The sequence below is a fragment of the Podarcis cretensis genome (genome assembly GCF_951804945.1).
Source record: "Podarcis cretensis genome assembly, chromosome: 5".
In the NCBI taxonomy this organism is placed as follows: domain Eukaryota; kingdom Metazoa; phylum Chordata; class Lepidosauria; order Squamata; family Lacertidae; genus Podarcis; species Podarcis cretensis.
Genome location: NC_137174.1, coordinates 62,788,786 through 62,801,752, shown reverse-complemented (window position 1 = coordinate 62,801,752; position 12,967 = coordinate 62,788,786). Strand labels below are relative to the sequence as shown.

At 42.8% G+C, this 12,967-nt stretch overlaps 1 protein-coding gene across 1 annotated transcript; it reads right to left on the bottom strand.

Annotated features, from left to right (window-relative positions):
- Positions 1 to 544: 544 nt before the first annotated feature.
- On the bottom strand, positions 545 to 2,684 carry SLC35G2 (solute carrier family 35 member G2). Its single transcript, XM_079976913.1, has one exon. It carries the CDS (start codon positions 2,631 to 2,633, stop codon positions 1,395 to 1,397), a length of 1,239 nt encoding a protein of 412 aa, XP_079833039.1. The 5' UTR covers positions 2,634 to 2,684; the 3' UTR covers positions 545 to 1,394.
- Positions 2,685 to 12,967: the final 10,283 nt, after the last annotated feature.

Below are 12,967 nucleotides of genomic sequence, written 5' to 3'. Positions count from 1 at the left end.
ATTCTTAATGAGCGCCTGGACATCAGCTTCAACACAGCAAGACACATGCCTAAGCCTTTTTGCAAAATATTCACATTTTCAGTTTGGGAAGAGGATACTTAAAATCCACTTACATTTATTCTGCAGTAGTATTTGCAGAAAATAACTTCCAGGGAGTACCTGATATCAGGTGAGCGCACCAGAGGAAAGATGTGTCCTGGCTGCTAGAAAAACAGGAAGGTCAAACTACAGATTCCAAGGACTGCTAGAAAATAAGACAGAAGCAGGAAAGATGCATGAAATGGGGGAGAACCCCTGGGATTTCTTTGCCTGGTGTCACTTACTTATCAGTCACATATCTGACTTCACCCATTGGCTAAAAACATTGAAGAGTGAGCCATACTGGCTCATTTTACATAAATTACTTAGAAGGATACCTGCACATTTTGCTTCATATCTTAAGGGCTAGATACTTGACTTAAAAAAAATATTAAACATTGCCAATGGATGCCAATGAAGACCTTTGCAGGGCAGGCACCGAGTTAGAGATTCTTGGAATAAGTCGTATAAAATTATTGCTGCAGAGATCAAGTATATTATTATTATCATCGTCATCATCATCATTATCATTGTTACATACATTTTAAAATTCTTATTTATAAAACATTACATATTAAAAACAAACAATATATTGTTTCCATGAGCAATCATTCTGCTCTTTCAGTGTCCATATTCGCCTGCTGTGCTTCTTTCTGCAATCACACTCTCTCTGCTCTTGAATCCACAGCAAGCATGCTGTGAGTTGAGGTTGTCAGGTCAGATTCCAGGCTACGCACCATCAGTGAGCTGCAGTCAATGCAAGAAATGCAAATTGGCAAGCCAGATGAAATCTGTAGGAACCATATATGCATATAACAACCTAGAATAGGTAACATGACAAAACCTATACTACAACAAACCTCTGTAAAAACTTCCATTTAAGATCTGGTTATTTGTTGTGAGAAGCTAAGGGGCTCAGTTTGCTATTTTCTTCTGAAGACTACCTTGCCTGAGACCCTACAAATGGTTGCTTTACACAGGTGAACATCATAGTCTGATATAAAAATCTTAGGGTCTGACTATGCCTGCTAGACTCTAATGAGACATATTTTAAAGAATAGAGCTGTATATATTGAATATTGGCACTTCTTATATACTAGTTAAGAAAATCTAATTTTCACAGCATTAACATTTTAAAACATTTCTCCTACACAGGACAGAAATTTCTAGTGCAGCTCCACTGAGCTATACTAGGGCAGATGTAACCTTTTATATTCAGACAAGAAATGGCAGTATGCTGTCAACAACACTCTACAAAAGACATACACAAATGAATATTAATTGTAGATATCAGTAAACCGAATACAGCTTTGCAGTCATTTAATACAAGAATCTAGTATCTCCTCATAATCTTGTTTTCTTAAGTCCTTCCAAGACAGTTTATAACATGCAAGGAAAAAGACACTAATGATGATAACTGCTCCCCCAATCATATCATAGATGCTGGGGAAGATGCGTAACACAAAGAGCTGAAGGATCATAGCTATCACAATCTCCAGATGCTGCACTGTGCTGACCAAGGCTGGATGAAATTTGTTCAAGGCATAATAGACACCCAGAAAAGCCACTGTGGAACATATGCAGATGCCCATGAGATAGCCCCAGCTTGTTCCATCCAGTGGAATGATTGGCTCTTGGAGGAAAAACATGGTGGAGGCTCCCCACACTGTTCCAGTCCAACCAAAGGTAAACAGTGCTGTCCACATGCTGACATTATCCTTAATGGACCTGTACACGATCATGGAGAGAGCTGTAGTTACACCTGCCATAACTGTCATGGTATAGCCAAAGGCCTCTTTCCAGATATTCAGCAGAGAATCTTCTTCATCAACAATGTTGGGGATCATGACCAGGCAAACACCAAAGATGCTGCTCAGTACAGTGATTACATCAATGTAAGCCATTCGCTCATCTACTAATAAAAATGCCAAGATGGCGCTGAAGACAGTGGTGGTAGCTCTCCACATTGTAGTCCCGTTGCTTGGGGGTACTATTGCAAAGGAAGTATAAGCACAGGTAATGGAAATAACGTTGCATACTCCATAAAAGAACAGCCGCAGTCTGTATCCTTTCGGTCCAAAAGGTTCCTCGTGGTAGTAGCACACAACTAAGACGGAAAACACTTGTAAAACAGAACGAATGAAGATCAGTTCTAGAGATGGCACTTTGGAACGATCAGAAGCAAGTCTAGTTATCAGGGCAACACAACCATGGGCCAAAGCAGATCCAAAAAGCACTGCCCAAGTCTTTCTGGACTGAAAAATGCTTCTGTCTACAAAACTTTGTCCTTGCCCACTCTTATTAGCTTCTGGTTTTTGTGGTTCCTGAGATGGGATGTCAATAGTGCCAAAGAAGGATCTTCCTCTCCGCTGGCCATTGCTCAGCAATCTTCTCTTTGGATTATCTTCCACAAAACTCTCAATGTCTTCATTTGCTTCTTCATACCCTTCCTCTCCAGGCTGTGGATAATGAGAAGTATATTTCACTGTCACTGTGTTAGGATGAATTTTCACTCGTTTTTTTACTGGATATTGTTTGGAAGGTGAAGTATCCATTTCCTCAGGTAACTAGGACAGATCACAAAGGGGAAAAAAGCAAACAAAATATAATCATTTCAGCATGGATAAACCTGGTCTGGCTGCAATTTTGTACCATCTAGAAATTATTACTGTTCTATTGATGCCTTAGGTAAGCTGGGGTTGCTTGAGCAGACACCAGATTGAATATAAATAACCTTTACAGAAAACCAGTGGTGACATGAGATTAGTATGCTGTGCAATAATCATTAATGCACATGCTATTATTAGACAATTTATGCTTGGTGTTTACCTCCCCAGCAATACCCGTACCATTTTCCCTAAGCTTTAATTTATTATTGCAGTTCTAGAAACGGTTCATTCTGAAGGGCTCTTTACACTTAAGTAAAATTTAGAGAGATTCCATTTTGACCCAGAAGGTGACCTTGTGATGGCTAGATACAGAAACCAGCTTTGTTACAGAATATGCCACAGTTTGGCCCAGCAGCTGTGCACAATTACACTGGGGTGTCATGCAGCATACGTTAACATTATATAGCTGCAGTGATATGTAGTTATCCAGCAGGTACATCCTAGAATGCTGTATTTGTGTTCCAATATTATTTCCACTGCTGTTGATACTCCTTAGTAATGCTATACCAGATGAAGTGTTTTCATTGTTTATTTTAACACTTTTAGGCCACCTTTTTAGGGTCAAATGTGTCCAAAACAGGTTTGAAATGTAAAATTGAATCAACAGCACTCAAATGTATGAAATATGGCTTTGCTAACATAGCTGTCTCTGTAGTGGTTAAAAACCGTTAGGGTGAAGATGTCCTACATACACGTCACCCCCAGTTCTATTCTTCTCTACATATTTCTGGGCAATGCAACAACTTTAGGGATGGTAGCTTTTTCTGATGTTGTCATGTTGACCTGTGCTACCAGACCAGTAGTTATGTTCTTCAACAGTTTGGAATGATAGTGTGACGCTACAGGTTATGTTGTTGCATGGGTGCGTAAGTCAGCCTGCTTAATCCTGAACATACAGTTAGTTAGTTAGTTAGTTAGTTAGTTAGCTGCAGGCACAGTAGCTCATAAACTCAGGTCTAAAATTTGTAAGGCTAACTTTCGAAACATTGTACCGATGCTGCTAGCTGAAATGGTTCAAATGACAAATTTAATATTGCTTTCTTATTATGCAAACATGAACGAACTTAAGTCATCCACCTCATTCTCTAACCTTCCCCCCCCCCAACTGTATAGTGTTTACTTTTATGGCACAAGACGCATTGCCTTATAATTAAAATGTAAAACCAGTGCTTTTTTTCTGGGGGTATGTAAGGGTACACATACCCCTAAGCATTTTGTGATTCTTTGTACTTTTGTCCATTTACTGTATTTATTTTTCCAGATTTGAACTATAAAATGGTGGTTTTCTTGAGGCAAAACGAGAGCACCCCTAAACATATATTTTTTTTTAAGAAAAAAAGCATTGTGTAAAACCATAGGATCATAGAATTGTAGAGTTGGAAGGGATCCCGAGGATCATCTAGTCCACCCCCCTGCAATGCAGAAATCTCAACATGTGGTCTCCCATCCAATACAGTAAGTTGTTAGATTCTTAGACAGCAGACATGCTGAAAAATGAATCCCATCCTGGTGGGAATTCATCCTGGTGGGAATGAGGTACCCTCAGAGCTAGTGAGTGCCAGTTGAAGAGATCTCAGCAGCATGGATTCTCAACAAAAACAGAGATGAGAGAGTGTTCCTTCTAAGATATATGGCATAATTTCTAGCTGTAATATCAGCTGCTTAGTAAAATTTTGTTGAAACTGCGGCACTCAAAAGTTGCTCTGTGGTATTTCCCATTCATGGTTTGAAGAGATGACAGCTTTAAAGTTACATGCCTACAAAAATACGAAGGACTTAAAATGAAACAAGGTTTTACTTAAGCAGACACCAAATGACAGCTGAAATGTCATGCAAGAAGAGAAAACAATAAAACAACCAAATAAGAGAAAATAAAATTTACCTCTTGTTTAGAAGCTGCTGAGTAAGTGATCCCTCAAAAATATACCATACCAAGAGATGTTAAAGGGAGAAAATATGCTCTCCAGCATCCGATAGTGTATCCATTCCTGTCTTTTAAATTTGAAGAAAACAGAGAATTTAGAATAGCTACCTGTGAATCCAGAAACACAGACCCAAATGTTGTCAGTTTATGGAGTGTGCAGGAGGAATAATGTAGATTCTCTTTTGGTTACCGTCTCTTCTGTCTGTACATAAAGGCAGTGAAGGGGAGAGAGAGGCTACAGCTAAAGAATCAAATGCAATGAACAGACCAGAAAAAGTGAGCATGCTCAGTAGAGCTCAAGGGCATTTGACAGCACCGTCACTACTAATTGTGGAGGGGAATAAATATCTTTCTTACTAGTAATCCTGCCAGTGGAGCATATGTTTTAGATGACATATTACAAGACTTTTGTGATCCCTTTTTGGTAATGGAAGAAAAAAGCCAATCATTTAAAATATAAACGATGCGTGCTTTTCATGACATGCATGGCTTGAACATTATGGTTTCCTCATCCTCTGCTGCAAAGACAGATTTTTAATTAGCATCTTAAACAGAGGATGAATATAACACAAAGGGGAAGGAACCCCCATGGTAACTGCTTTGGATTCATCCACATTCTGAGACATGATTTTATATGCTAATGTAGAAGTTCTTACGCCTTATGTAAGTGCATACAGTGAAAATAATTTAAAGTATAAGTGGTCCTACCTGATGATTGCTAGTTAAGTGGTTAATACAATGACTGAGATGACTAACTGCTCATTTATATTGCTGGAATCCCACTGATATAAGCAGGATTATAGAAGTGGTCAGAAGTTCTATCAAAAAGCCTAAAATTTAGGGGGAAATGTACTGACTGATCAATGGAATGGCCTCCAAGGGTGAAGTCAAACTACAGTGTGACATCCACAGGGCGCAAGACAGGGCAATTTGTATGGAGGTCACCTTGCCTACGTGACAAGACCCTTCGCCCCTCAGCCTCACTGATGTGGTCCAAAGGAAAGCTGAGCAATACAGTATGTTTGGCACCAGCTTGGCTGCAGGAGCTGCTGGAAGGAGCTATGCAAGCAGGGTCGTCTTTAGCAGATGTGGTGCCGGAGTGCAAATATCCACCCAGCGCCCCTAAATTACCACAGATAGTGGGGGGGGGGCGCAGCTGTGCACTGCCAGCCATTGGGGGGCACAACTCTCCCCCATGCCGCTGCGGGGGAGCAATCCCCACAGAGGCTTGGGAGGGAAGTTGTGCACCTGCCAGCCATATGGTTGGTGGGGCACAGCTGGTGGGTGTGCAGGGGAAGGGGAGGCCGCTGGCAAAGCCGCACAGCTCCCCCACTCGCTGGGGTGCTCCTGAGAGGCCGGCGCCCTGAAGCAACGCACCACTAAGCCCTATGGGAAAGGCAGCTCTGTATACAAGGTGTCATCCAACCGTCTTAGGGACTCCATTTTGTATTTGTGTAGGGATTACTCTTTAGACTTTTCTTCTCCCACAGATATTCAGCAAGGCAGCAAAGGTTTAGGATCAGAGCTTTCCTTCTCCTCAAAGGAGCGAGCCCCATCTCCCCCTTATTTCCCTTTACAGCATGTGCAGAAAGTGCCTTCTTGACCGTTGGACCCATTGTTGGTTTCATCCGCTCAATCCTCTGGAGCCTATCTTCGCAGGTAAGCTCCAGAGGATTTGAGACCCATCGGCTAGCCGCACCTGGTTTAGCCAGTCAGATGAAGCTGCTTCCAGGGTGTGGCTGACAATTTTTAGGGGCTATAGGTGAGAGCTGAGTGCAAGATGAGGACCCAAGGTGGGCAAACTACCCAAGAAGGAGCACAATGTGTACCCCACCAAAGGTACTATCCCTCCCCCAACACCTTATTTTTTCCAGTAGCACCTTCAAGACCAACTAAGTTAGTTCTAGGTATGAGCTTTCGTGTGCATGCACACTTCTTCACACGAAAGCTCATACCTAGAACTAACTTAGTTGGTCTTGAAGGTGCTACTGGAAGGAATTTTTTTATTTTGTCTTGACTATGGCAGACCAACACGGCTACCTATCTGTAACTGGAACCTTATTTTTTGTTGTTGTTGTTTAGTTGTTTAGTCGTGTCTGACTCTTTGTGACCCCATGGACCAGAGCATGCCAGGCACTTCTGTCCTCCAGTGCCTGCTGCAGTTTGGTCAAACTCATGCTGGTAGCTTCGAGAACACCATCCAACCATCTCGTCCTCTGTCGTCCCCTTCTCCTTGTGCCCTCCATCTTTCCCAACATCAGGGTCTTTTCCAGGGAGTCTTCTCTTCTCATGAGGTGGCCAAAGTATTGGAGCCTCAGCTTCACGATCTCATAGAATCATAGAATCATAGAGTTGGAAGAGACCACAAGGGCCATCGAGTCCAACCCCCTGCCAAGCAGGAAACACCATCAGAGCACTCCTAACATATGGTTGTCAAGCCTCTGCTTAAAGACCTCCAAAGAAGGAGACTCCACCACACTCCTCGGCAGCAAATCCCACTGTCGAACAGCTCTTACTGTCAGGAAGTTCTTCCTAATGTTTAGGTGGAATCTTCTTTCTTGTAGTTTGGATCCATTGCTCCATGTCCGCTTCTCTGGAGCAGCAGAAAACAACCTTTCTCCCTCCTCTATGTGACATCCTTTTATATGTTTGAACAGGGCATCACCCCTTAACCTCCTCTTCTCCAGGCTAAACATGCCCAGCTCCCTTAGCCGTTCCTCATAAGGCATCTTTTCCAGGCCTTTGACCATTTTGGTTGCCCTCCTCTGGACACATTCCAGTTTGTCAGTGTCCTTCTTGAACTGTAGTGCCCAGAACTGGAGGTCTGACCAGTGAGGTCTGACCAGAGCAGAATACAGTGGCACTATTACTTCCCTTGATCTAGATGCTATACTCCTATTGATGCAGCCCAGAATTGCATTGGCTTTTTTAGCTGCCGCGTCACACTGTTGGCTCATGTCAAGTTTGTGGTCAACCAAGACTCCTAGATCCTTTTCACATGTACTGCTCTCAAGCCAGGTGTCACCCATCTTGTATTTGTGCCTCTCATTTTTTTTGCCCAAGTGCAATACTTTACATTTCTCCCTGTTAAAATTCATCTTGTTTGTTTTGGCCCAGTTCTCTAATCTGTCAAGGTCATTTTGAAGTGTGATCCTGTCCTCTGGGGTGTTAGCCACCCCTCCCAGTTTGGTGTCATCTGCAAATTTGATCAGGATGCCCTTGAGTCATCATCCAAGTCGTTGATAAAGATGTTGAATAAGACCGGGCCCAAGACAGAACCCTGTGGCACCCCACTAGTCACTGTTCTCCAGGATGAAGAGGAACCATTGATGAGCACCCTTTGGGTTCGGTCAGTCAGCCAGTTACAAATCCACTGAGTGGTAGCATAGTCAAGACCGCATTTTACCAGCTTCTTTACAAGAATATCATGGGGCACCTTGTCAAATGCCTTGCTGAAATCAAGGTAGGCTACATCCACTGCGTTCCCTTCTTCTACCAGGCTTGTAATTCTGTCAAAAAACAAGATCAGGTTAGTCTGACATGACTTATTTTTCAGAAATCCATGCTGACTATTGGTGATCACAGCATTCCTTTCTAGGTGCTCACAGACTGTTTGCTTAATGATCTGCTCCAGAATCTTCCCTGGTATTGATGTCAGACTGATTGGGCGGTAATTATTTGGGTCCTCTCTTTTCCCCTTTTTGAAAATAGGGACAACATTTGCCCTCCTCCAGTCTGCTGGGACTTCGCCTGTTCTCCAGGAATTCTCAAAGATGACAGCCAGTGGTTCTGAGATCACATCTGCCAGTTCTTTTAATACTCTTGGATGCAGTTCATCTGGCCCTGGAGACTTGAATACATCTAAACTAGCCAAGTATTCTTGTACTATCTCCTTAGTTATTATGGGCTGTGTTTTATCTGCTGAATCATTTGCTCCAAATTCTTCAGGTCGGGCATTGTTTTCTTTATCAGAGAAGACTGAGGCAAAGAAGGCATTGAGGAGTTCAGCCCTTTCTGTGTCCCTTGTTTGCATTTCACCATCTTCTCCTCTGAGTGACCCCACTGTTTCTTTGTTCTTCCTTTTGCTACGAACATACCCATAAAAGCCTTTTTTGTTGCTTTTAACCTCTCTAGCAAGCCTGAGTTCATTCTGTGCTTTAGCTTTTCTGACTTTGTGTCTACACGTGCTGGCTATTTGTTTGAATTCCTCTTTGGTGGTTTCCCCCCTTTTCCATTTTTTGTACACATCCTTTTTTAATCTTAACTCAGTTAAAAGTTCTTTAGATAGCCACCCTGGCTTCTTTAGGCACCTTCCATGTTTCCATCTCATTGGTATTGCCTGAAGTTGTGCTTTTACTATCTCCCTCTTAACAAACTCCCAGCCATCATGAACTCCCTTTCCTTTTAGTATTACTGTCCATGGGATCTCACCCAGCACTTCCCTAAGTTTTATGAAGTCGGCTTTCTTAAAGTCAAGAAATTGAGTCCTAGTATGCTTGGCTGCTCCTTTCCGCTGTATAGTAAACTTCAGAAGAGCATGATCACTCACGCCTAATGATCCTTCCACTTCTACCCCACTAACCAGGTCATCAACATTGGTTAGGACCAGATCTAAAATGGCTGTTCCTCTTGTTGCTTCTCCCACTTTCTGGACAATGAAGTTGTCTGCAAGGCCAGTGAGGAATCTGTTTGACCTTATGCTCTTGGCTGAGTTTGACATCCAACAAATATCCGGGTAATTGAAGTCCCCCATTATTACTATCTCCCTTCCTTTTGCATGCTTGGCCATCTGTTCCAGGAAGGCATCATCTATGTTCTCCGTTTGGCTTGGGGATCTATAGTAAACTCCCACAATGAGGTCCCTGTTATTCTTCTCTCCCTTAATTTTGACCCAAATGCTCTCACTTTGGCTTTGAGGTTCTAAATCTTGGATCTCTTCACAGGTATACACATCCCTGACATATAACGCCACTCCTCCTCCTTTCTAGTCTGGTCTGTTTCTCTGAAATAGATTGTATCCCTCCATTATTACATTCCAATCGTGGGACTTATCCCACCAGGTTTCAGTGATGCCTATTATGTCATATTTAGTTTGCTGTACCAAGAGCTCAAGCTCATCTTGTTTATTTCCCATGCTTTGCGCATTAGTGTACAAACATTGAAGTCCATTAATCATTCCCCCGTGTCTTTTATTTAAGGATTTTTTCCTCCCACCACTAGGTCTGCGTGGTCTGTCCTTCCACAATCTGTCCTTCCAGTAAGCACTCAGGGCTGATTTCCTTAAGAATGGAGAGGTTTGATCTTCTTGCAGTCCATGGGACTCTCAAGAGTCTCCTCCAGCACCATAATTCAAAAGCATCAATTCTTCGGCGATCAGCCTTCTTTAGGGTCCAGCTCTCACTTCCATACATCACTACTGGGAAAACCATAGCTTTAACTATATGGACCTTTGTTGGCAAGGTGATGTCTCTACTTTTTAAGATGCTGTCTAGGTTTGTCATACCCCAACACCTTATATACCCCACTAACAGTGGAACAATATAATCATTGGATGATATTCAATATTATATTATAATCAATGGATGATAAGCCATCCATTCGGAGTGTGAGCAAAAAAGGCATCAAAAATGCTAGATGAAGGTAGAAAAGCTCAGACAGACAGCAGTACAGCTGAAATTATCAGTTTAGAAGTACTACTCTTCAAAATAATTGATGTCTCTTATGAGACTTATCCACTGAGTGCTTTGCTGGCAAACATCCAATTTCTGTTAAAGGGCAGCTTTTAGAAGCTTTGTGGTCTGCTCAACCTGTTGTAAACATGTAGGTTTGATTAGGTATTTGTTATTTACACATCACAGAGGCCCAGCTTGCAGGTAACACTAAGCCAAACCATGTCTTAGTGCAAACAAGCAAATGTATGGGCTTCCAGAGGGGAGACTGCAACCATTTTGTTCCTTCCCATTCTGCTATTATACTAAGCTTAGCATCTACTCAGAAACCAGGCTTGTGGTTCATACCCTCCAACATTTCTCCAATGAAAACAGGGACATCCTATTCAATAATAATAATAATAATAATAATAATAATAATAATACCATTTATACCCCTCCCACTTGACTGGGTTGCCCCAGCCACTCTGGGTGGCTTCCAACATATATAAAAACATAATAAAACATTAAACATTAAAAAAATTCCCTATACAGGGCTGCCTTCAGATGGCTCAGGGGTCAGATTACTCCATACCCTCCAACATTTCTCCGATGAAAATAGGGACGCTCTAAGGAAAAGTGGGACATTCCAGGGTCAAATCAGAAACTGGGTCAGCTTCTGTAAATCCAGGAATGGAAAATAGGGGCACTTGGAGGGTCTGGTGGTTTATATCTCCCCACATAAAACACAAGCTGTAACCAAGGTTTGTCTTATGCTGTACAGCACAGGTGGGGAATCTTTGTGGCCTGCTGGGCCAGATCCCTATCTGTCCCCACCCTCATGGGCCAACTTTGACAAGTGGGCAGGACTGCTTGCCAGGCACTGGGCATCATTGTGATATCAGGTAATGGACAGGTCTGCTGCCAACCTAGCAGTTCAAAAGCACATCAAAGTGCAAGTAGATAAATAGGTACCACTCCGGCGGGAAGGTAAACGGTGTTTCCATGCACTGCTTTGGTTCGCCAGAAGCGGCTTAGTCATGTTGGCCACATGACCTGGAAGCTGTACGCCGGCTCCCTTGGCCAATAAAATGAGATGAGCGCTGCAACCCCAGAGTCGGTCACAACTGGACCTAATGGTCAGGGGTACCTTTACCTTTACCTTTACCTTTACCTTTAATGGACAGGTAGACTGTCCCACCACTTGTCAAAGTCCCTTGGTTCAGTGCTTCCCGAGTGCCCAACAACCAGTTATTTTTCAAGTGCTTGGAACCAAAGTACAAGGGACTTTGCCAGGCCTTTGCTTGGTGCTTGGGAGCTAGCTGACTTGCAAATGGCAGGGCTTGCAAATCACTATGTGCAGCACTTCCCAAATTCCTGACAACAGCTTTCAGGCGTTTGGGAAGTGCTGTGCAAAGTGCTTTGCATGCCCTGTCCTCAAGCATCACTTCCCCAGCTTTCTGCAGGAATTAACTGAATGATCAAGTTCTCCATGGAGAACTTGGTTGTACAGTTGATCCAGACATGTCGCTACCTGCCCCACACCTGATGTTGCATATATTAGGTATGGGGCAGAGATGGTTTGGGGAAAGTGGCTATGTGGCTGGTCAAATTTGGTCCGCAGGTTGATTGTTCCCCACCCCTATTTTTTTATGGGAGAGCTAAATCACAATTATGGGTTCAGGCCACCTGCCAAGTCAAATTTTGTATGGAGTGCGCACACACGGGATGCTACACATGCGCGGTCCATACGGGCTGTGCTGCCCCGGATGCCAGAGAGGGTTCCTCCCCCACTGATTTGTCCCACATTGAACGCCAGGAACTAGCAGCAGCAGCAGAGAAAACATGTTCCCCTCTTAACTTTCAATTTTCTTGGGCATATGAAATTAACCACAATTATCTTGAATTTTTGCTTAATCCTCCAGAAAGAAGGGCATTTTCGCTGGCCAGGTTTAATTCAAATCCTTCAACCCTCCTATGGGGAAGGTTCTTGGGAATGGTGAAAGGAGAAAGAATTTGCCCATGTGAAGACCACCAGGTGGAAACTCTTACACATATATGGTTCTTAAATGTAAACTCTATGTTGATCTCTGCCAGCAGTTCCTAGATCAACTCTGCATCCCCAAATGGAGACCAGAGTTAGAGGTCATACATTTTCTATTATTGGGGAATAATCAGGAGTTCACCAAGTTAGTGGCTAAATATCTTTATCTGGTTTTTTGTCATCGAAACACATGGCAGACATCTGATCTCCCTGGAGACCTAGAGATGTAATGTTAGACTGCTTTGCCTCTTTCATTTGACAAATGTTTTGTGTCACTGAGAAGGCGGGAATTCTGTATTGATTTGCTATGGATGTTTGTATATGATGCCAATAAAAGGTTTGATGATGATGATTGTCCCACTTCTCTTAACACTATAGTGCAAGCGTGTCTCTCCAGATGTCTATAATATGGCAACAGTGGAAAGCATTGCACAGCAGCTAATGAAGTGGAATGATGTGTAGACAGTCCAGTATAAATCCACCATTAATGCACTATTATTGCAGCAAAGACGTATTGCAGAACACTCCGGTAAGAAAAACACCAGTCTGGAGGGAAACTTTCTGCAGAGGAAGTCCTATAGCAGGCATCCCCAAACTCGGCCCT

What these genes read in the sequence shown, in the direction of transcription:
- SLC35G2 (XM_079976913.1), bottom strand. Translation starts at nt 2,633, where the DNA reads ATGGATACTTCACCTTCCAAACAATATCCAGTAAAAAAACGAGTGAAA.